The 24,993-nt window shown below is 39.3% G+C and overlaps 1 protein-coding gene across 1 annotated transcript in view; it reads left to right on the plus strand.

Moving 5' to 3' along the window:
* Positions 1-21,709, plus strand: part of ppp2r5a (protein phosphatase 2, regulatory subunit B', alpha isoform) — a 58,880-nt gene extending 37,171 nt beyond the window's left edge. Inside the window, exons 3-13 of the mRNA XM_085371879.1 lie at positions 3,429-3,530; positions 3,647-3,739; positions 12,332-12,462; positions 15,773-15,832; positions 16,738-16,846; positions 17,169-17,222; positions 17,386-17,436; positions 17,527-17,646; positions 18,963-19,090; positions 19,926-20,027; positions 21,041-21,709. Coding sequence (XP_085228005.1) covers positions 3,429-3,530; positions 3,647-3,739; positions 12,332-12,462; positions 15,773-15,832; positions 16,738-16,846; positions 17,169-17,222; positions 17,386-17,436; positions 17,527-17,646; positions 18,963-19,090; positions 19,926-20,027; positions 21,041-21,281 — 1,191 coding nt within the window. The 3' untranslated portion in view covers positions 21,282-21,709. The remainder of the gene's footprint in view (positions 1-3,428; positions 3,531-3,646; positions 3,740-12,331; positions 12,463-15,772; positions 15,833-16,737; positions 16,847-17,168; positions 17,223-17,385; positions 17,437-17,526; positions 17,647-18,962; positions 19,091-19,925; positions 20,028-21,040) is intronic.
* The last annotated feature ends 3,284 nt before the right edge of the window (positions 21,710-24,993 follow it).

The following is a 24,993-nucleotide window of genomic DNA, read 5'->3' on the forward strand; positions in this document are numbered from 1 at the left end:
ATTTTGTCAGCATTTGGCTAAAGAATGCACAAGATGCTTAATGTAAAGGAGTTTCAATTGCCAGGTGGTGTTTTCATCTTCACAGAAGCAGCTGCACAACACTATCAGACTTCTTTTAATGAAACAGGAAGGACACACAGGCAAATACCAGCACAGTACAGGAACAGTGGCGAGCTGAAGGGCTCATTCATCCTTGAAGGGGATGGGCTGTGGCATCACCAGATTGAACGTCATACATTCCTTTCAGCTAATAGTGAAATTAGACTAAAATAGTAATGAAATGGGAGCTTCACATGCACGAAATAAAAAGTGAATGTTTTTCCACAAAGACGCTGACCTATAAAAAATGCATCAAGTGAGGTTTTTGACAGTGACAGATGGAAATTTTGGCAGCAATCATTTCACTCTGAGAGAAACTGTTAATTTTGTCCATCTCAGCGTTCCTGCCTTATAACTTTCCTCAAGGGATCACAAGGAAAATCTGCATTCACAAGAATCAAAACGGCATATAACCACAGAAAATGTACATCTCTGCTACACATAATCAACACTTTTTTCCTATGTGCTTTTTAGTTTTTTATTTTGGACATTCACTCATTTTCAGTCCTTGTACCTGACCATTTTCAGAGGAATGTTTTTTTTTTTTTTTTTTTAAAGCACTTAAATATAAATCATTCAAGCATAAAAAGGGCACTTAACTCAAGGAAAAGGTTTTGTGTCTGCACACAACAGACAACTTGGCAAAGAACCAATTTTAAATGATATATTTAGGCACTTTGTTACTAGCAGCTTATCACAAAAACAAATTTTGTTTTTATTACAGGCCATTTATTTGGTGGAATCAATGATAAATGCCAAAGATGATGCAGTTTATCAGGCAGAAAACTTGACAGATATAGGCATGGTGTGCAGGTTTTCCTTTTAAATTTTTTGGGGGAATGGACGAGTACAGGACAAAAGAAGTGGCAGGCCCAAAAATTATCTACCACAGATGCAAAGCAAAAGGCTGACGTATCTCAATTTGCACAAGAACTGGCCTGAAAATCATGAGAAACTGGTCTTATCTAGTGGTAAGTCGAAACTTGAGTCCAAATAAATCATAATCAATAATGTACTGAGGAGGTCACTGTGATACAACATGCAGTACCATCTGGGATGCATCTGGTTGGCAATGGCTTCATTTCTCAGCATTACAGTGATCCCAGTGCACTAAAAGCATACCTGGATAGAAAAACACAGTGGAGCCCTATGAGTCAATGTTTGGCCTCCCCAGAGCCCGGACCTCAACATTATTGAAGCAGGGTGGGATCATCTTGCACATCTTAGTTTAAGACACTTGTGCAGAACTGCTGCTTTGGATGGGTCTGATATCGGTCAGGGGTCGATGCCTATGTGTAAGGTGACATTAATTTTGTGGTGGCAAAATTATAAAAGCCAAAAAGACTTAAAAATAAATAAATAAATAAATAAAAGGTCAGATATAGTTGTTATTGAGGAAGAAGTGCACTGTAAAAAAATTAGCATTAGAATTTTAATTCTTTTTAAACATCAGTATCAGTTCATTTTTGCAATCTGTAGATCAATAATTACTACATAATTACAACTCTTCATTCCTCTTGAGGTATGAAATGGAAAACTTGTGTAAGCATAATTGCAGTTTTCACAACCAATCAAAGTGCTGTAACTTTACTATAGTTCTTCTGGGACTATGACAGAGTCCCAGAAACAGAGCAAGGCTTATAGATTGTAGTTTCAAATCCATGTAGAATCTGGTTATTTGATAGCATTGTGTAACAAACCTTAATTATATGTTCTAGTAAGATGTCAGTAATGTTCCGACTTGCTGTGTAAATGTAATAACTGCATTTGGATAGAAAGTTTTCAGTGGATTACTGAGCTTGTCAGAATTTGGGCTACTGTCTGGTTTTAAATTTCTTTGCTGCCTTCCTTTCCCATTAGTGTCAGTTGGATTTTCCAGCTGCCAATAGTTAATTTGATGTTGTCTTTATCACTTCAGCGTGACAGTGTGCATCCAATCACATAATGGTAGCTTTTCCAGCACCCTGCTGCCCTGTGTGTCACTCTCAAATTTACTCTTGCTAAAAATAACAAGGTGACGGTGACCTGTCTACCGGTGATTGTCTCTGCTATAGAATTTTAATAAGGGGTTGCAACTCATGCAGAATTGGCAGCGGCTTTTTGCAGGTGCTGTCCTGTATTGGCAGCAGAAGTACAAGTATGGAGAATAAAGAAATGAGGATAAAACGGTTGCCTTTTTATTCATTTTTACTACAAAGCTTCTTCTTGCTCTTGCGTTATAACCAAGCATACCCTTATCCTTTACAGCAAAGCTCCCCCCCCCCCCCCCCCCCTAAAAAAAAAGCTCCAATCAAACACTATTCAGTGCAGACAAGACGACTAAAGCTTAATTTATACTTCTGCATCATTCTGTGTAGAGCTCACAAGGTAGTCTGTGCAAGTGGCAAATTTTACAAAAGAGGCAAAATTAGGGTTTCAATTAAAACATACCTGCAGTGTAGATTTAACACACAGCATTGATGTAGAGGAAATAAAACTCACAAGGTTTCCAACTCTGATCCCGTGAAGGAATATTTAACTGTTATTCTGAGCCTGAGCTCTCATTTCATCTCTTGCCTGCACCTGCATAGGGGGCAGACCAGCGAGACAGGCTTCGTGTTCAAAAACATTGACGTTCCCTGTGTTGGCCAGCACCTTCACTTGGTTTTTAATTATATTGATAGATTAAGGATTTCATTGAATAATTCCATGATATTTCAGTTAAAAAATAATCATGTTAAACAATCAACAAAATACACAAACCTACCTGAATGCCTTTCTCTACTGCTGTTTTAGCTGGCCTGATCTTATCACTAAGATCTCATCTCTCCAATCAGGCCATACAGCAGTGGACTATAGAGTTTATTTTGGTCCACCAGGTAGCATCAGTTGTTTGATATTTATACAAAATATCTGTACCTAAACTCAATAAGAGCTTTGTCACACTATGAGGACATGATGATCATTTGCACTACTTTACAATGTTCGATTGAAAAAAATAAATAAATAAAAGAAAACAAGGCAGGGTGTGAGAATTAGCATTAGTGAAAGCCAATTATAGTAACAGATTTTGAATAAGGTAGCTAGTATCAGGGAACTAAATGCATCGTTGGTTAAACACAACAAAACTTTGTGGGAAAATGGAGACGAGAAAAAAACCTGTAGACATAAAAAGCTGAGAGAAGCCAGAAAATCCAGGTCGCACTGTGAGAAGCTTAGAAGTAAAGAACACGTGTGAATAATGTTGTGTTCTTCTGCTGCATTGTATTCCATGTACTCCTTAAAAGTTAAACCCTCGACTTTCATTTGGTTTGGTTTTAAGTTAATGAATCTCTCCCTTTCCCATGCAGATCTGCACCAATATTTTCCGGGTTCTCCCACCAAGTGACAATCCGGATTTTGACCCAGAAGAGGATGAGCCCACTCTGGAAGCTGCATGGCCTCACATACAAGTAAGGATCTTGTGTTTCACTCTCTGATTTGAACCGTTCTGATTTAATACTTTTATGTCACAACCTCTGCAAAATGCATATTCCTATTTAAATTGGAATTTTTCTTGATATTCCAGCTGGTCTATGAGTTTCTTCTGCGCTTCTTGGAGAATCCAGACTTCCAACCCAGCATTGCAAAGAGATATATTGATCAGAAGTTTGTTCTGCAGGTGGGTTTTTGTTTGTTGAAAAGAAGGTGCATTGAATTATTCTTTTTATTTATTTTACTGATTGCAAGTAGTTGTGGAGACCTGCTGCTTTGATGTGATTTCATAGGTTACCTGATGGGAGGAAACCTGTCTCCAAACCTTCATTGTCCAACTTAGACTGACTGCAGATGCTTTCAGGCTTCAATTGAATCCAATTGCTAACTTGGCTCCATTCAGTGGAAGACTGATAGCACACTGACTCTGTGTTACTGCCATTTTGACACAAAAAAGTCCCATTACAGATGGAAACTGGCCTGCAGACCTTTTTTTAAAGCAAGATGTCTTCAAAGAAATCATTTCCAAAGCAACAACGTCTAAAGTGGTTCAAGAGTTGGCAACACTAGAGGAAAAGGAGCAGTCTCCAACCACTGTTTTCATTAGTGTAGTTGTAATATTAAAGGCCTTTGATTATTTTTAGGTATGTGTCCCCTCCAAAGAACACTTCAGACAACTTTCATAATAATGATGATGATGATGTAAATAAGCAGTTTCTAAATTACCATACCACGACCAGGTTATAGGGATTTCAAAGAAATAAGAAATTGTGTGTTTAGGTCAATAAATTAAAACCAGACAAGATAACATAAACCTTTGTGAACATTATGTGTGGAGCATTGCTACAACACAACATTTGCAGCTTTAGCAGTTCACAAAAAAATGATGGTAACCTTTCTTGATGAACATTTTTCTGATATTGTTTATATAGAGTTCACTGATTTCTCTCCGCTTGTATATTATTGACCAGCACATATTAGAAAAAATGAAAGTGCCATTGTGTTTTAAGTCTTTTAGCAATAGTTTGGTCCTTGATAATTATTTATTTGCTTTGTTATTTAGCATATTCACGTTATAATTCGAAATGAACTTCCTTTGATGCGCTCAGTCTAGAGGTAGGGTAGGTTGGGTACCTGATCTCTGCTCAGGTGAGAGGTATGAGACTCCAGGGCAAATCCAGGACAGCATTTCTCTGGGAATGTTTGAGAGCACCTCGCTGCAAAAAGAGGTGGAGAGGGAGGAAGAATGGACACTTATAATTTTTGCTGTTTTTGCTTGAATGTGACAAAAACTATTGATCAGGTAATTCTTGCAACCATTTACAGATTCTGCTAATTGTTACAGGTGGTGTCTCATCTTACTGGAGTTTGTGTGCGTGATTAAATATAACACGAGTCATTAAAGCCCATTGTGATGTGTTTTGGGAGTTCACAGGTTTCAGTGCTCTCTGTAGATGAATCAGACTGTTAATATGTTGCAGCTCGTCTCCATGTGTCCTGGATCTGTACCCACCTACTGCAGGAATGTTTCACTTCTTGTGAAGCAGCAACTAAAAGGAACCACAAGGTCTGGAATGCTGGCTGGGGCACATCCGAGGTGCCTGCTCTGACTTTCCATGATGCGAGTGTGTCGTTTGTGAGCTTTAAATAGCTGCCAGTTGTTTACTCTTAAGGAAAGCGTACTGTGGTTGAAGCATAGAGTGTGGGATGGATGTATGGGTGGTAGTAAAGGCAAGGCTTTGTTAGCCCTTAGCATAATACACACACAGCATGAGACTGAGTATTCAAAGATACTTCTAAGGTGCTCATAAAACACAGAAGAGGCTTGGATAGCTAGAGGAAGAGATAGAGGTTCACTAGTTTTGGTCAAGAATATTTTCTCTCTGGAAGGAAACGCGTGATCAAAATCATGAGCTTCCAACACCACACAAGGAAAAATTCTTCTTATTGTGTCTTATACTGATAAAACTTTTTTCCTTTGTACTTTGCCGTAACTTAGTCGTTACACCTTAGTTACATACCTACCTAAAATAAACCCTGCAGTTAATTTGCACTCTATTAATATTTCATGTTTCTATTATTGCATCACTGAACGTCCACACCCATTTCCCCCGTTAAAATGGGTGTGGACTATACAGAAAACGAAACACAGCAGTTTAGAGTGAGGGGGAAAAACAAACTGATAAAAAGAAATGCATGTAAAGCTAACTGTTAGCTTGTGGTTGGAAAATTTGGGGAGTGCAGTTCCTTATGACTGAATTCTGCCGATCTTCTTGCCCCGGTGGTATGGTGTTTCAGTATGTTGGTTTGGGCTTTTCTGTTTCATGTTTACATGTTTTCCCTGTACTTGCGGGGTTTACAGTGTTCTGTCATAATTCAGTCATGGTGGGTAGGTTAATTGGTGATCGTAAATTGGTTTTATGTAAGACTATATGTAAGACTATATGTAAGACTATATGGCTGTTTCTCTGTGTGACTCCTGTAATCGATTTGCAGCATGTCCAGAATGTAACCAGACCATTGCTCGTGGCTTGCAGTTCAGTGACTTGATAGATGGTTACATTCATAGCTTATTTATGAGGAGTTTGATAGTATCTGTCGTATTTCCTCATTGCTTTTGTGCTTTGACCAGAATGACAAAAACCACTCAGGTCAAAAAAAATGGGTACAACTCGGCCCTGTTTAAATGCTTGCAAATTGTTGAAATTAGAAAGAAGGAAGGCGTAAATTTTGTAATATTCTCAGCATTTTGCATATTGGAAACAATATATAATAAGATGTTAAGAACTGTTCATTTAACATGGCTAGATTTATAGTAGTTAACTGACAAAGTAATTCCTCAGCCTGATGTAGCAGAGCAAAGTAAGGTGGTTAACCCAAGGAGCCATGCCACAGCATTTCTGCAGTCGACTGAAGGTGGAAAAACTGAGACATGTTTGAAGAAAGTGCATTTGCAGGGTCATCATCTTCATCTAACTTTTAAAGTTTTCATCGTCATCTGGCAAACACAAAGTCAGTCAGAATTAAATACAAGTGCTTTGTGGCAATCAACCAACACCTACAGCATGGTATGTAACCAGTTAGAGGTTGCTAAAAATGGAAAGCAGAACTCCCTCTTAGATGTCAAAATAGTGCAAGTGTACCAAAACTGAAAGTGAGAGTTCTGCAAAAGCACCAAATCCTGAAGAAGAGTAAACAATACTCAGAAAAAAGCCCTAAAATAAAACGATCTCATGTAATGTCCCAACTGTAAATGCAAACAATAACCAGGTAGTTAGTAAAAACAATAGGATTTGCAAACGTGACATACATGAAATAGTTTTAGTTTTAGTTTTTGGGGGGAATTGGGCTTGCAACTGCCTCCTGACTGGAGGAGTCATTTCAACAGATATTTTAACAGAATATCTGGAGCTTCATGCTACAGTGGTGTCAGTTCATTGTGACATTTGGCACAGCTACATCATAAATAATTTTTTATCGTTCAACTACAGCTGCATTTATGATCTCAGATCTAAAAGTGTTGATAATATTGTTTTTAATTTATATTTGGCGCTACCTTTGATTAAAATCTCATGTGACAATGTGACTTGATGTTTTGAATCGCACACTAAAGTGTGGTCATCTTAAATAACCAAAACAGCTTGTGAATACAGATGGACTAATTGTTTGAAGAGTCCTCTCACCACGGGTCACAGGCAGGAGGCAGATGGCCAGAGGAGAGGAGGCACTAATTAAAGAAGTGAGAGAAACCACAAGTATGAGCATGGTGCAATAATATGATATCCCTGTTAGCAGCTATGCATTGCTATTTATTTGACAATCAATAAGGACCTCCAAAACGCCCAAAAACTGAAGTCACATCTGCTAACACAGAGTGCCGTGTCATTCTCATGCAGTACAGCTGAGCCGTTAATGTGACATTGTCCGGTCAGTGTCAGTGAGTGCCTGAGGTTTTATACGCAAATAGAAAGCTGTTGTTTCACTTGAAAGTCATTGCAGTCAGTTTTTAACTCATCTTGCATGTACAGTACGTCTCTGTTCATGTTGTCTCAGCATACCTGGACAGGTCTATCAGAGGGGCCCAGTTTTTTAACATGTACTCTAAATTCAGTAATAACTGGTTTCCATGGTTGTCATCTGTGCAGACTCATAATATTGTCATATATTCCTTTACATATTCAGTGGTTAATGAAATTAAATCTGACATAGACCTCCCTTATTTGTGAAAAAATACTCCCGATGACTTTATCCAGTGTCACCCTGTCATTGTTAAATATTTATATTACCTAAGGCACAAACAATATGTCTGAATAGCATGCTTTCATTTCATTTAAAAAAACCTCCAATGTTCACATCCACATAACATTTTGTCATCACTGATAGTCGATCTGGTGTAATAAAGTTCAGCTGAGAGATCAGAGCGATTCATTTTCTGTCAATCAAGTTATTGTTTCAGCCCTGCTGCTGCTCCGACCCCCTCGGGGTATTTTCATGGAAACGACTAATCACTGTTTTGGTTTTGGCTTATAAATAAAATATTTAGTTACAGTTACATAAGTTAACATTTTTTCATAACATACATTTATCACAAAGTAAACATTAGAAAGTGTTGGTGGATAACCTTTGAAAATGACTCCTGACAAATTGAGTTACTTCATCACTTTGATGGAGAAATGTTGTTACTCTAGCAGGTGCTATGAAGCAGTCCTGCTTTAAAGAAATCAGCACAACATCTTGCAGATAGTTTGGATAGCTACTTTGGAATTAGTGTGTCGGTTTTCTGCGATTTATGTATATTTTATAAATTTGTACTCCACTCAATCCTCAACGTAGTGAGTCATGTTTGCAGTTATGCATGGGTGCTGTGTCTGCATTGTTTTCCCAGGTAATGTGAAAATGTAAAGCTGTTGAAATTGGACTCGGAGCGAATAAATCCTGAACAACAGAAAAGAGAAATGACTTCAGAAACAACTGAGTCTGTACATACAGTGGGGCAAAAAAGTATTTAGTCAGCCACCGATTGTGCAAGTTCCCCCACCTAAAATGATGACAGAGGTCAGTAATTTGCACCAGAGGTACACTTCAACTGTGAGAGACAGAATGTGAAAAAAAAAATCCATGAATCCACATGGTAGGATTTGTAAAGAATTTATTCGTAAATCAGGGTGGAAAATAAGTATTTGGTCAATAACAAAAATACAACTCAATACTTTGTAACATAACCTTTGTTGGCAATAACAGAGGTCAAACGTTTACTATAGGTCTTTACCAGGTTTGCACACACAGTAGCTGGTATTTTGGCCCATTCCTCCATGCAGATCTTCTCGAGAGCAGTGATGTTTTGGGGCTGTCGCCGAGCAACACGGACTTTCAACTCCCGCCACAGATTTTCTATGGGGTTGAGGTCTGGAGACTGGCTAGGCCACTCCAGGACTTTCAAATGCTTCTTACGGAGCCACGCCTTTGTTGCCCGGGCGGTGTGTTTTGGATCATTGTCATGTTGGAAGACCCAGCCTCGTTTCATCTTCAAAGTTCTCACTGATGGAAAGAGGTTTTGGCTCAAAATCTCACGATACATGGCCCCATTCATTCTGTCCTTAACACGGATCAGTCGTCCTGTCCCCTTGGCAGAAAAACAGCCCCATAGCATGATGTTTCCACCCCCATGCTTCACAGTAGGTATGGTGTTCTTGGGATGCAACTCGGTATTCTTCGTCCTCCAAACACGACGAGTTGAGTTTATACCAAAAAGTTCTACTTTGGTTTCATCTGACCACATGACATTCTCCCAATCCTCTGCTGTATCATCCATGTGCTCTCTGGCAAACTTCAGACGGGCCTGGACATGCACTGGCTTCAGCAGCGGAACACGTCTGGCACTGCGGGATTTGATTCCCTGCCGTTGTAGTGTGTTACTGATGGTGACCTTTGTTACTTTGGTCCCAGCTCTCTGCAGGTCATTCACCAGGTCCCCCCGTGTGGTTCTGGGATCTTTGCTCACCGTTCTCATGATCATTTTGACCCCACGGGATGAGATCTTGCGTGGAGCCCCAGATCGAGGGAGATTATCAGTGGTCTTGTATGTCTTCCATTTTCTGATGATTGCTCCCACAGTTGATTTTTTCACACCAAGCTGCTTGCCTATTGTAGATTCACTCTTCCCAGTCTGGTGCAGGTCTACAATACTTTTCCTGGTGTCCTTCGAAAGCTCTTTGGTCTTGGCCATGGCGGAGTTTGGAGTCTGACTGTTTGAGGCTGTGGACAGGTGTCTTTTATACAGATGATGAGTTCAAACAGGTGCCATTCATACAGGTAACGAGTGGGGGACAGAAAAGCTTCTTACAGAAGACGTTACAGGTCTGTGAGAGCCAGAGATTTTCCTTGTTTGAGGTGACCAAATACTTATTTTCCACCCTGATTTACGAATAAATTCTTTACAAATCCTACCATGTGGATTCATGGATTTTTTTTTCACATTCTGTCTCTCACAGTTGAAGTGTACCTCTGGTGCAAATTACTGACCTCTGTCATCATTTTAAGTGGGGGAACTTGCACAATCGGTGGCTGACTAAATACTTTTTTGCCCCACTGTATTAGGGGAAAGCTAGATGTGCCGTTGGTCCGATTGTCCCCCAAACACTGGGGTGTGGCTGCAGAGGAGGTTACCCCACTTTAGCAGCCACCCCACGTAAAGCACAATGCATGGCCCAAAAGCAAAAATCAATCAGTAATAGTTAGTCTCAAAAACAACAAATTTAATCTCCACTTTTTGACCTTTTTTCCTCGAAATTTTGACTTTGACTATTCTTAATGTCACACAAAATATAAACTATATAATGTGTAAATGTATCCATTAGTTGAATATCTTGCATTAAGTACATTAACCAGCTGGTGAAGGCACTGTGATAGTATATTGAAGATTTCTGAGTCTCAGAATTTTAGACCTCCTGTTTTCTCAGCATCCTGCTGAAGTGGTCTGACCAGCTGCTTTCATTTCAAAATAACTCAAAGTAAATTAAACCAAACAAACATTTCATGATCCATAGTTTGTCTGTTGTATCTCATGTTTAATTGTGATCTATACAGTTTGAAACAAACTGGGAAATATGGGAATGACCAGGATGTGCTCTAATGAACCAGAGGAAAGCCTAATAGCTAGCTGCTCATTTGCAGCATAGAGAAAGTGGTTGTGCCGTTTAACAGCCAGATTTTTGGTTCTGAGCTGAATGAATGTGAATCAGCACCGTGCAGAAGAACAACATGTGAAACCCTTTTTCTGGATATAGTTAAAAATAGATGTCAGCTCTGTCACCGAGGTGCTGATGACATGCTAGTGGAAGATGAGTGCCATGTCCCGAAGCTGATCAGAGCCTGAAAACACTCCATTTGAACTCGGTGGCATCGGCTTGGCTCCCTTCAACAGTATTGTAATAATGAGTCATCGCATGTTAATGCAAGTGGCTGCTTTACACCAGGGCTCTCAAATCTGTTTAAATGATAGAGAATTCACTCACACATGCTCTGTGCTTGTTAGAGAAGATGTTGGTAGCTGGTTAAGCACCTCATGTGTTGTCTCTTATGTATATATGTTTGCATAATTTAAGGTGACAGCTGGCTCAGTGAATGTAAGTCACTTTAATCTGTTTTTAATAATAAGATGTGTCAAGAGACAATGTGGCAGTGTCAAACAGTCACTTGATGTGATGAAAGCCATGAAGAATTATAACCTGAATATACACCTCCCCCTTTCTTTACACAGAGTGGGTCTGCTGCTTTACTCTGTGAGCAGTTTGACTGTAAACTGACCCTTTTTTGATAGGGAGTAGCTGCTCTGCACCAGACAACATACAGAAATAGCAAGTTGATTACCGAATCATAAGCAGTATGCCAGTTGATAGCCACTACGACATCATATGATTTTTATTTTTTTTTTAGAATTCTGACTATGACAGCGTTGGATTTCTTTCACCAGAAGTGAACATCTTTGGATGAGTGGGTAGACTTCAAGTTAGCCACCTTGAGTAGCGATGTGCTGCTGAATGCAGTTAAGCGTGCACTATTTTTGGCCATCAGGAGTACTGTGGAGTGTATCCAGAGGGATCTTTTATTAACTAAACGCCTTTCTTACTTCCAGCTTGTCATATGATGCAAAAATTAAGATGAGCAAGAACGAAACAATTACCCAGCTCACTTTCCTCAGTAGGGCAAAAATGATACACGGAAATAAACAGCTCCCTAGAATCTAAAAATACTGTCCAGCACTAATAATCTGTATGGGTGCAATGCACAAGCACACACATAGCTCTGCTAGTTAATGTTAAGTAACATACTAGAACTAGAACTTCACTCAACAAAACACGCGCACACACAGAATGAAGAAGTCCAGTTTAATGATTTATTTTTTAAATCTCCAAAAATAAGCTGTACACAGCCAAGAGGTACACAGAACTGCTATCACAGTGTGTGATCTTCACAACATTTCAGTATTAAGAAGAAAGCATTACATATTTACGAAATACAAAATTGAGCCACACTGCACACCAGAGGCAGTGTATTGAATGAGTCATATAGTAGTATCATAGTGAGATGAAATGCGTCATGAACTAAACTCAAAAGATGACTGATTATATCTTACCGTGACTATTATTAATCAGAGGAGCACGTCACAGCATTTAAAAATATACGCTTTTGTGTCCAACCAGTGACGACCACCAACCGACCTTCAGAAGGCCTAATAATACTGTGCTAAGTGTTCAAGTGTTTCTCTTTCTCTTTAAAGTTGCTGGAGCTGTTTGACAGTGAGGACCCAAGGGAGCGGGACTTTCTAAAGACCATCCTGCATCGAATTTATGGAAAGTTCCTGGGATTGCGGGCCTTCATCAGGAAGCAGATTAACAACATTTTCTTGCGGTGAGTTAACAGCAGGTAGAAAACGTGTCTTAGTTCATATTTTTTCTTATATGTGGTTTTAAAGAACACGTGGCAGAAAATCACCAAAAAACACGCCAATTAAGCAGTAACCACAAGCATACAAGAGGTTGGTTTTAATGATCAGAAATAAGTTATCTTAAATATATGCACATCGGTCATTCATGTGTGTAGTCACCTCCTAGAGGCCCATTTTGAGCTGGGAAAATCCCTGTAATCAGAATGTCTCTAGATCCAAACACCTGTTCCCTGTATTTGTTTTTACCTGTCATTAGCCAGTTGCTCTGAGTTAGACTAGAGCAGGGGTGCCCAATCCCGGTCCTCGAGAGCTACCGTCCTGCAGCTTTTAGATGCATCCCTACTCCAACACAGCTGAATCAAATGAATGGCTTGTTATCAGGCCTTTGCCAAACACGATGGCATGCTGAAGAGGTAATCAAACCATTTGATTCAGCTGTGTTGGAGTAGGGATGCATCTAAAAGCTGCAGGACGGTAGCTCTCGAGGACCGGGATTGGGCAGCCCTGGACTAGAGGCTTGGCCTTCTGGGACAGAAACCAACAGGCAGTAGCTTCCCGTGAAGTATGTAGTCTTACACAAGAACTTTCTCGGGGGACTAAGCTTTTGTTTCAACCTGATAAGCCAGTCACTAAATTTAGTTAAGGTATCAAAAAGTCTTTTGGGATATAATGCAAATTAAGGGCATATAAAATAGACCTAAGAACATCTATAACTTTTTACGATAATTTTTGTTATATTTACAATTTAAAAAGAGTGAGAAGAAAGGATAAAGTTTAACAGCTGTTAATGGATACATTTGAACAGGTGTTTTATAGCACTTCACTGAGTACATGTAGCCCAATTTGATCTGTAGTGAGTTGGGCCAGGAAAGCAGCTGCACTGTAAACCCCTATGGAAAAACCCAAAAAGCACTTACATTTTTTGGTTGTCACTAAACAGACTAAAATCTTTCACATTTAATGAGATTTTTTTTTTAAATGAATAAATGTCAAGATTATTGTGGGGGTTTTTTTTTTGTTTGTTTGTTTTTACTTTTAGCAGGTTCTCTTAAAGACACAAAACCTTTAAAGTTTGTTTTCATTTTGTTTTGGGGTTTTGGGTTTTTTGTTTTGTTATCTGATTTAAACAACGTATTTAGATCTGATATTTTTCTCTACTGTTTCAAGAATAAGAATTATTATGTTTCTTTACTTGTGTAGTATTGGGTCATCAGATCATCTTCATTTATTTCTGACTAAACAAAACAAGAAGAGGCACAAAACCAATACAAACCTGTTTTGAGGTATCATTAGATATTGTTTTGGCCTCCTCTCCTTAACGGTTCTTCTATATAAGTTCGACCAAATATGAAAAAAGTTCCCACCCGATCCCCAAACAAATGATGCTAGATGGCCTCCCTTCCCTGAGCTTGGTTCTGCCTGAATTTCTTCCTATTAAAAGGGAGTTTTTCCTTCCCACTGTCGCCAAAGCGCTTGCTCATAGGGGATCATCTCATGGTTGGGGTTTCTCTGTATTATTGTAGGGTCTTAACCTTACAATATAAAGCACCTTGAGGCAACTGTTGTTGTGATTTGGCACTATACAAATAAAATTAAATGGAATTGAGTTGAAAATTGAACAAATGAAAAAAATGTACTTGCATACTATGAACATTTTTGCGCTACATTATGTGGTGATGTATTCCCCTCTAACACCATGATATGTTGAGGGGATTGTTAAACAGGTGAGAGTCTTGGTGTATTTGGTACTGCACTTCTGTCAGTGATGCAAATTCATCATCTGACTGTTAACGAGAGGATACGGACAACCGTACAGAAAACCCCCTGGGTTCGTCAGCATGACTTTACATTACAATTCACCGGCTGCACACCCCAGGCTTTAAGCAGACTTCAAAGGAGTGCAACAGGAATGACTTGACCGTCTTTACTCCAGCTCTCCACGTCTGCACCAGAGGTTTAAGGTTTATATCTCACAGAATAAGCTGTCCCCAATAAAATCAACTAAATATTCTTCTGAAAAAGTATTACAGCGGTATACAACAAATTTATTAGAACCAAACAACAGCTACCCTAAATTAAACATTTTCTAAATACCAAAATCATGTTGTGTAATGGTTAATTTACCTATATGCAGAAGCTCTTTAATCAAAATTATATTTTTAATGCTAAAATATAATTATTGTTGTTGTCCATGAATTTTTAAATTAGCTGTTTTATTTATTTATTTATTTATTTAGTTTTAAAAGCAGAAAAATAGTAAAGCAAATTATTTTTTTTTAAATTAAGATACCAAATTGCAGCAATTAATTCCTGAACATGCACATTCTTTTTATTGGCTGAATGTTATGTTTGACTAACTTCTTAGAGAAGTCTAGTGTGTCAGCTCAAATTTGGATATATTAAAAAAAAAGTAAAAATTTTTAGTTTTGAGCAAGTTTTTTGATAGATTTTTGAAAAACTGATGAGCAATGTATTCAGTCAGTTCTTTTCAGTTTTAGTGTTTCTGGTCTGTTCAGTTGACCACCTCTTGCACAAAGTGAGCTAAAGTCTTCACTCAGATTCACTCCAGGCCTTAAACACCAGGAGAAGTAAAACGGTTCAGTTGGAGGTGTCACTTACTCCTGGCAGCAGTGTGTTGTGTCCTTACTGCTCTTGTTGCTGCGTGACAATGAGCTTCAGATGATTGAAACAGGGGACACTTGATGTCATTTCCAACAGGCAAGGTGGCAAAACGGGTGCACCCACTTTGACCATCTGCCGTAGAGGATAAAAATAGTGCCACAGTTGTCAGGCTCTGTCTGTACATACCAGGTCTGCACAGCTAGATGGAAATGTGTTACGAAACAGACGAGCTAAATGATGCATGGATCATTTACTTACATAAGAGCCTCCCAGTGTGAAGCCAAATATGTTTGATTTTTCCAGATAATTATTCATTGCCTACATAGATTAGACTTATTTAGCTTTTTCCTTTTGGCTGCAAGTATGCAGGCGATGCCCGTTTTCTGTGGGTTTATTTTTAGGCTCCAATCATAAATTAGCTAATTATAAAGGCTATGATGGTATAATTTTGTTTGTATTCTTGATTAGGAATCATGAAATATCAGTGTAATGGTACTTACCCAACTTGGATCCCAAATCAGAGTGATAGCATTTGAAAGGAGCGCAGCGTTGGGAGCGGTGCTAATCAATTGTTCTGATCAGGGTGCTCTGCTTTCACAGTTGTGACGTGTTTGATAATTTCAATCGTCAATGTGTTTGCTGCTGTTCCAGGTTCATATATGAAACCGAACACTTCAATGGAGTTGCTGAACTGTTAGAGATCCTGGGAAGGTGAGTGACAAAATGTTGTGTGATGTAAAGTTACACAGTAACTGTACACTAAAGCTGATCATCAGACACGTTTATTGATCTATGAATTGAATGAAATTGTAACTTCTAAGAAAGATTTCTTTGTTATATAAGATGTTAAACCCATAAAATGATCCCCAATTCATAATAACCACTACCATTGGTCATAGTTTAGTCACACTTACAGTGATCAGCTAAAGGGTTTTCATCAAAATTGTGCTCAAGATCAATGTCACATACAACATAACCTGCATGGACACCACTTAAAATTCCACCAAATCCTTGATCCTGATGTGTTGATTCAACAATTTTAGCAAAGTCGTTAACATCACTTTCTCCGTGTTGATTAATTGTGCATAACAAACCATAGAAATAATCATGAAATGCTAAATGACCTTGAAATATTGTATGTTGCATATTACCTGATAGAAGGTGGTGATCATGGAGGGAGTGATCCTATTGGTTGACTCCCACACTGCAAAGGTGTGGTTGTGGCCTCACATTAGTAAAACGATGATGTGATGGTGTGCTCACATATTTTCCTGCTCAATATGGCCGTGGTTAATACTGACCATGCAGTCATAGCACTCAGACACCCTCAGTTGGTAGTGAATGAGATTAATTTGACCTGGTCATAACTTTTGAGCCCACTTGGACGTCTCAATGGGTTTTAATCCTCATTGGTTTGTGCAATACAGCCAACCAGTGACAAGAAAACGTATCACTATCTTGTGTAGTTACAATAACCTGCGAGTTAGTTTTACTTGTTAATGTTGAGGTTAAAGGCTCTTCAGGCCTTTTTAAAGCCATGCTCTGCTCTATTCTCACAGTTCATGCTGCTGTTTTGTGTGTAATCTAACGTTGTCCTGCTGTTTCTATGTTTGCAGTATCATCAACGGGTTTGCGTTGCCTCTGAAAGCCGAGCACAAGCAGTTTCTGATGAAGGTGCTCATCCCGTTACACACAGCTAAAGGATTGGCTCTTTTTCATGCACAGGTAGAGGAAACTCTTCACCATGTCCTGGAAACATTATTGGGGGTTTTGATTTGTGCCATTGCACAGAAACTGTTAGACTGTTTATAGCTGAATTATGAAGCTGCTTGTCTCAGGAGGATTAAGCAAGGCGATGGTGTAATCTCTGTACTGCAGCACCTTCTAGTGGCTTGGAAATTAAAATACTTATTTAAGAATTCACTGCTTTGTTCAACACAGTGTGGATTCATTAAAATAATTATATTATTTTCAAATGGTGTGATGCCTGCTTTGTCTGATGCAATTTTTGGGTTTGTTTGTGTTTATTTTTATCTGTGCTCCTCAGCTTGCCTACTGCGTGGTGCAGTTCTTGGAGAAGGATCCTACGCTTACCGAGCCGGTACTTTTTTCTTTTCTTTAATCATTTCTCCCACTGAAAGCACAAAGACTAGGCACTATATTTGTCTACACTGCAGAGAAATGTGTTGTGGATGCTAAAAGCTGCCCACTCAAATTGACACGAGAGAGAAAAACTCAAGGAATATTCTGTTTCTTTTTCAAAGGTGATCCGTGGTCTGCTGAAGTTTTGGCCTAAAACCTGCAGCCAGAAAGAGGTAGTCTGCATGTCTACAAATAGACAACACGTTTAAAAATCTGTATGCTGCCAGCCACATTTCAATATTCTGCACCTCCTGTCCAATTAGGTGATGTTTCTTGGCGAAATTGAAGAGATTCTGGATGTCATCGAACCAACGCAGTTCAAAAAGATCCAGGAGCCACTATTCAAGCAGATCTCCAAATGTGTGACCAATCCACATTTTCAGGTATGCTTTTAAAAATATTGCAGTATAAAAGTTTATCTTTAAAGCTGTTTTTCACACACGAAAGGTGGTGTTGCTCATAAGAAGTACAGAAGGTGGTCATCTGTGCCCAACATGTTCTTACTACAGAAAGTGCTGTTTCAGGGTTGAGGACCAGCACATTAAAGAAAAAGTGCATCAAACATTTTTAATATTTGTAATATATTTTTTTGATGGTAGTGGTGGTTTGTGTTAGTAATTTTGTATTTTGCTGATTTATAGTTTATTAATCATTAGTTAGATGCTGTTAATATTTCAGTTAATTCAGTTTTATTTCTGTAGCACCAGTTTACTACAACGATTGTCTCATAGCTCTTTTTATTGAAAGCTAAAGACACTACAAGGGAAAACCCTAACAATCAGGTAGCCCCCTATGATCAGCCCAGTGACCGTGGGGAGAAAAAAACCTTTAACACGAAAAGACTTCCTGTATCACCCGACTGGGTTATGGGCAGCAATATCTTTTAACTGGCTGGTGAATGAGGGGAAAGTGAAAAGAGGAACATAGAGCAAAAGAACACAAGCTAGTTATAATACCAGAAAGTAGTTGCATCCCCTGGAAACCGAAGCCAATAGCAGCGTAACTAAGGGATGTTTCAGGGTGATTTTAATTCTGCGGGTTAATTCTGTGAACCCAGCTGTGGTTGTTCAGTAATGGAAGGCTTAGATCATTATGTTGGCAAGAACAGGAGTTAAATATTGAAGGGAAATGCTCAGATGGTCTGTTCTGTGTTTCTGTAGTGTAACATGAACCGCTAGTACATTAGTTAATGCTTTACTTATCACAAGCCACACAAACGCTTCCTTTGAGAACCGTGGCTCTGTTTAGTTTAGTCAGGGCAGGAAGCAGGACACTCAATGGCCACTTGAAAGCTATGAAAATCACCAGACTGTTCTCTTTAATTGTCTCACAAAGACCGTGCGTAGACCTTGCTGCTGAATGAATGAATCGAATGTCTGATAAAATTGTGTTGAGCATTTACGTTCTTTGATTCAACCTATAGGCTGCAGTGCACATGTAAAAGTGGTGTAAAACCCTTAATGAAATAAGAAAACTGAATTATGTTTAGCCTGAAGTGTCTTATAAACCAACAGCTTTTCTCGTGTTATCATGACTGCTACATAGAAATTACCCATGTAAAGCTGGATTTATGCAAGAGGCACATGTCTGAAAGGGCTTTGGTCCCCTACTTTCTGAGCATCATTATCATAACACTCCCAAATTCCAGTCAGCTTTCATTGTTTAAACTGGAGTTTTTCTTCTTTCTCTGTGTTTGCAGGTAGCAGAGCGGGCGCTCTACTTCTGGAATAACGAGTACATCCTCAGCCTCATCGAAGAGAACATCGACAAGATCCTTCCCATCATGTTTGGCAGCCTGTACAGAATCTCCAAAGAACACTGGAATCCGTATGTACCGTGATCGCCGCGCGCTAGAAACAATTGTTATGTAATGAATAAAAGTCAAAGGACCGCTTTCAACCTCATCTATGAAAATGTGCACTGAAACCTGTTGCTGTGTCTGTGTTAAGGCTGCTCTCGTGAGCTTTTCTTAAGAATGTGTTGACATGTACACATGGCAGGCGAGACAAAAAGACACCATCATGTCTGGCACGTCTCACACATCATTTAGCATAGATCTTGGAGGTCAAAGTATTACAAACCTCTCTGAGAACAGTGCATGCTCTTATAACCCGCTTACAGGGGTTTTGATCATGAGTGGTTAACTTGGAAAGCTTAAAACAATGAATATTGTTCAAGCTTTCCTGAAGCCAACAGTCACCTGTCACACACATTTACGAGTAGGATGTAGCTCACACGTGTTTCTGCATCGCTTTGTACTGTTTTCACTGTAAAAGCGGTGAAGCTAAAGCTAATATGGCTAATTCATTCAGCTGATTTGCCTTCCTGTTTATGATTAGCTGCGCTCGCACTTCTCGATTCAGGTTGTCAATTGCCATTTGGCACTTAGAGACTTGTTGACACGCACACACAAAACTTTAGGGTGTGTGTAATCCAGTTATTTATTAAAACAAGGTCTGAGCATCACAAAAACTACAGAAGTTTCTAACAAAAATGTAAAGTCACTAGGAGATGGAGAAATGTGTGTGAAAACTAGAGTGTTGGCTGGTTTGGGAATGATTCACCAGCAAATAGATTTTCTGCACAGTTACAGCGAAATATGACATCCACTCATGCACATTTCACAGCTGTGTTGCTGATGGCAGTCTCTGTTGTGTTGCAGGACAATCGTAGCTCTAGTCTACAATGTGCTGAAGACGCTGATGGAGATGAACTGCACACTTTTCGATGAGTTGACGTCCTCCTATAAAGCAGACCGGCAACGGTGAGTGACTCAAACACTCTTTTTCCTGTCGTGTTTCTGTTATCTAAAGGAAAAATGTCTCTGAAGTGTTAAAGTAATGCTGTGCAGCCTCTGACACATAACTTCAGAAATCATTTAGAATGTTTTTGCTGATCTCATCTCTTTTTTTAATGTTTAATAGTGAAGAAATGGTCATTTTGGTTTGTTTTATGCATTTATCGTTACACCCAAGTTCTGTGTTCTTCCCACCACAGGATTATTCATTAATTGCACAACATTCACCTGTCGTTTAGTCACTGCCAAACATTCATGCGTGAACAGATCACTTCATGCACAGCCGACACAGCAGAAGGCGTTTTAATGAATGGGAGCAGAAGACGAGTGTCGGCAGGTCAAAGTAAAACTCACGCCTCCTCATGCAAATTCATTTAATGTTTAGCAACCAGAAGCAGAGTGGAGGAAAAGGAAGAAAACGAGTATTATATCCAGCATGGCTGACAATATTTCTGCTTGTAATAATGAATGCGAATTTAGAGGATCAAGACATTTAGTTTTAATCATAATTATAATTTGGACATTTATGCTCTTTTAGTTTTTGTCAACTACATGACTAAAGTATAAAATGTAAAACCTTGTTTTTACCAGTGAATGTTGCTACACACAGTTTAGTCTGTTATTTTCCTTGACATCAGATGTGAAATGTGTCCTTATGTCTCTTCACTTCCTCTCAGGTGTTCACGTTTTGTCACGTTGTTAGCCAAAGCCCTCTCCTGATTCCCCAGGGTCAGATCAAATGTGTGCATCTGATCTTACTACACAGCTTAATTAGTTCAGATTGGATGTCATCTCTCCAGAACATCTTGTTTTTATGAATTTCATCATATTTTTTTGTCCTCATGCATTAGTTTTTATTTCGTTAGGGAAAAATAGGTTGTTTTGATTAAAACTGTGATGAAAATTATTGGTTTGGTGATATCAACACTGGTGTCTGGTGTTTTGCTTAGTTTTTGTTTTTAAATACTGTGGTTTCACAGGGAAAAGAAGAAGGAGCAGGAGAGAGAAGAGCTGTGGAAGAAGCTGGAGGAGCTGAAGCTCGGTGACATGCCGCTGGTCCAGAACAACAGCCACGGGCTTCCGAGTGTCCAAAACAACAACAACAATAATAGTAACAGTAACCACGAGGACCAGGAAAGGAGCGCCGCTGCCGTTACCGCAGACAACAAAGACCCCGACGCCACCGCAGCTGTCAGCAAGAGCACCCCATGTGCCAAATGACACCGGACGTCAGTGTTTTACTCTGTAACGGTTTGATGCTGCGTTCAGGACTGCCGGGGTAGGATCAACAGAGACGTAAAAACACAAATCACACCTCAGCAGTATATGAAATCTACTTAGAGTGAACGCCAGCATTTCTTTGGCAAGAAAAAAAAAATCTATATTTCAACTTCAGACTATTTTTGGATGTTACAGTGTGGCTGCAGTATACTGTTTATTTGTCTGATCAAAGATTTATCCTTTCACATTTAGTTTCTTAACTGAAAATGTTTCTTTTCGGTATATTCGTTGTATGATACGCGGAGACGGGGGAGGAGATAACGATGACTTGAATTCAATGTTTCCGATTTGTGCTGCACTTAGAAGAGCTGAACAGCTATTTAAAGATGTCTATTTTTAATGTGCTTTTTCCTCATCGCTGCCAACACTTAAGAGAACGGCAAAAATTATTATTTTTTGTTTTGTGGGGTGGGGTGGGGGGGTGTTTGGGACCAGACCCAAAAAGTAAACATTTGGTGTGCATTAAGATACAGGAAAGCTAAAGAACACAACCATTTCCTTTTTTAAAGATGGCCAAAATGGATAGAGATATTAATCCCAGATATAGAGTGAGCGCTCTGTAAATGACTCTGCCTGAGACGATGAATTTAATGAACAATAAGACTAAACACTTATTTTTGTGTTTCAGGTGTTGGTAAAATTGTATTCATCTGGGTGATGCCGATTTGAAAAATGCAGAGCTGTGTTTATAAAATCCTTTACACTAAAGTATTGAGAAAGAGCTTTTCAACAAAGGAAATATTTTTCTTAATAACTGGAGTTTTAAAGGAGGAGTTCAGCATTGTTTCTTTTTTTTAAGGCGAGGGGAAGAGGTTGAATATATGTGGTGAATGTGAAGCAGCTGGCCTGGCTCTACCCTGAGAAATAAAATCCACCCAAACAGCACCTCCAAAGCTTAAAAATTAAAAAGAGATGTGGTTTGTTTAATCCATGCAGACGCCTGCGGTGTTAGAGTTGGAGAAGCTGGTGGGTGAACTTTATTAGCTTCAGGCTGCTTATTCAAACCAATCTTCACCTCTTACTCTGATATTTCCCAAGCTGCTAAACTATTCCTTTAAAAATGAAAAGAGAGAGACCTACAGTGCTATATTTTTCCAGTGTATTGATAACCCGAATATTTTTGGATGTTTCCCTTTTTTTTTGCAGCTGGCTCATGATGGGGATGCAGGATGCGCTTGAGTGTATATTTGTCGCGTGGGTGTATATGTGTATGTTAGCTTGGAGGCTACTTAAAGGGAAAATGCCACTTGGTTTCTGATTTAATGTACAGCGTAACATTTCAGTGGTCTGAGAAAAGTGTAGTCAGTGCAAAGACTTCCAAGCGTCTTAGACATTTGATGCACAGAAGGCTTTCGTGCTACCATGTATTTTTATGTCCTAACCAAATGAGGCCCTTTATGACGTAGTGCAACAAAGGAAACCCTTTCTTTTACCATCTATGCCTCTTCACTGTCTCTTTTCTACAGACTTCATGAAGTCACGATTGCTTTTATTCTCCAGTTTCTGATGTTGACAACTGCTGAACGTCTTCATTAAACTATTGTAACTGCCATTGGATTGTAGGAACGACTCGTGAGAGGGTTTCTTTCTCTCGACTCTCTCTGAAGCTCGTAGTTTTCAAGCTTTATATTTTAGGTCAAGTCTTTCTGATGCCTTTTCTGTCAGTACAGCATTCCAGCCTCTGTGACATTGAAAGAAACTACATGGGGAGCCTGTTTTGTAATCACAGATCTTATTTAGGTTTCACCATTAAATAAAGTCTACTTTATCTTTCTACTCAAAGCCTCCAGTTGTCTTTTTTTTTTTTTTCCTCCTTTGACTTTTTTGCTTTCTTGCAGTTCTTCATAGAGGTCAGCAGATGGTGCCTCGACCTGCCATAAGCAACAGTGATGATTATTATGCTTCCTATTGTGCAGCTCGGGGACCAGAACCAGCCCTGATGTGGTGCTATTATACCAGCATTGCTGCACAGGAGTGAAAATACATGGGAACTTAGCATAAAATTAAGGATTTTCAAATGTAGATCAATTATCTGAATCATTAAGTTTTAAATACTTGGTTTTTGGTTTGAAGGGCTCATGAAATCAGCTCACCAGAAGTTTGTTCTAACCTTTGTGAAGCAGGCATCAGAACATGATTGCACCGAGGTCATAAAGGGGTGGACAGGGTCAACAACAATAACCAGGTAGCCTCCGACATGCAAATGAACCCCCCCCCCCACTATTACGCCATCAACAGTTGATACAAGGCTTGATGGATCCATGCTTTCATGCTTGCATTTATCCAATTCTGTGTTGCCCATGTGAACTGTAGTTCAATTTCCTTTTCTTGACACAGGAAACCCACACCGGGTGTCACTCCTGCTGCAATCACCATCTGCATCAAGACTTGACGTATTGTCCATTCAGAGATGCTCTTTTGCACATCTTGGATGAGTGAGTGGTTATTTGGGTTACTCAGTTTTCCTCACTTCAAAGCAGTCTGGCCATTTTCCTCTGACGTCAACAAGGTATCTTCACCCAGAGAAATGCTGCTCACTGGATGTTTTCATTTTTTTAGGCCATCTTCTGTGAAGCCTAAAGATGGTTGTCTGAGGCAGGCTGTCTGACAACCATACAAGTCACTTATATCACTTTTGTTCCCAATTCTGATGCTCAGTTTGAACTTCAGCATGCCATCTTCACCATGTCTACATATTAAAATGTGCAAAATGAGGTGACGGACACGTCTCCCAAGAAATGTGTGGCTCGAAAAGAACCACAAGTGAATCTCCGTTTAGCAGCTGAAACAGCAGGTCCTAGTTTTAACAGGTTTTGCAACACAGCTTTCAGGAGTGTACACTTGCATGTAATCCACTTAATCTTCCGAAAAGTTTAGCAAATACAATTTTGTGCATTGGGCTCACAGTGTGTGAGCCATGCGCAGGTTTTAGAGATCTCTAGACGTCACCTATCAGTTTCTGACCTCTGCATGGTGACATGTTGGTCTTTTGAGGCCAGAAGTGTCATATTTGGATGAGAGGGTGACTAATGCACCAAACTACTAAAACACTTAATATTCACTCACCAAAAAAGAATCATAAATGTCCCAGATGGTCTATATTAGTCAAAAAAAACTCCCATTAAAAATGCTTCAAAAGGAACCACAGCATAAACACAGCTTGCGATGATCCACCTACAGGTGGAAATGAAAGCAGCCATGCCACCTTCAGTTATAAAACACCACCTTCTCTATAGTTATTGTGAGGGCAGAAATAAGCCACAAAGAATGAAAACCAGTCTTTGTACCACGCTGTGAAAAGTTCATCTAATCTCTTAAGTTTTTTGTTTTTAATGTGGAAGTCTGACTCTCTTATAGACCCAGCTTCAACTGGCCGCTGGAGGAACTGCAGTTTCTGGCTCTCTGATGTGGTTTTAAGTTGAAGTCAACAAAATGTTAAGGAATCGTAATATTGCAGGATTAAAAATAAACTAAACTATAATACCTTAGAATAAATGGAAAAATAGCTAGTTAGGCTGTTAAAGCCCAGGCTCTTGGAGATATTGTGGTGGCATTTGCAAGTTAAGCCAAAGTCCTTATAACGTCCTTGTCTATAGAGCTCCTGGATCCCCATCCTCAGTGTATTCGACGGACATCACACACTTGAGTTACC

This window comes from Diplotaxodon limnothrissa, linkage group LG15 (assembly GCF_057381915.1).
Source record: "Diplotaxodon limnothrissa isolate DT_005_m linkage group LG15, D_limnothrissa_male_GT1.1, whole genome shotgun sequence".
NCBI classification, from domain to species: domain Eukaryota; kingdom Metazoa; phylum Chordata; class Actinopteri; order Cichliformes; family Cichlidae; genus Diplotaxodon; species Diplotaxodon limnothrissa.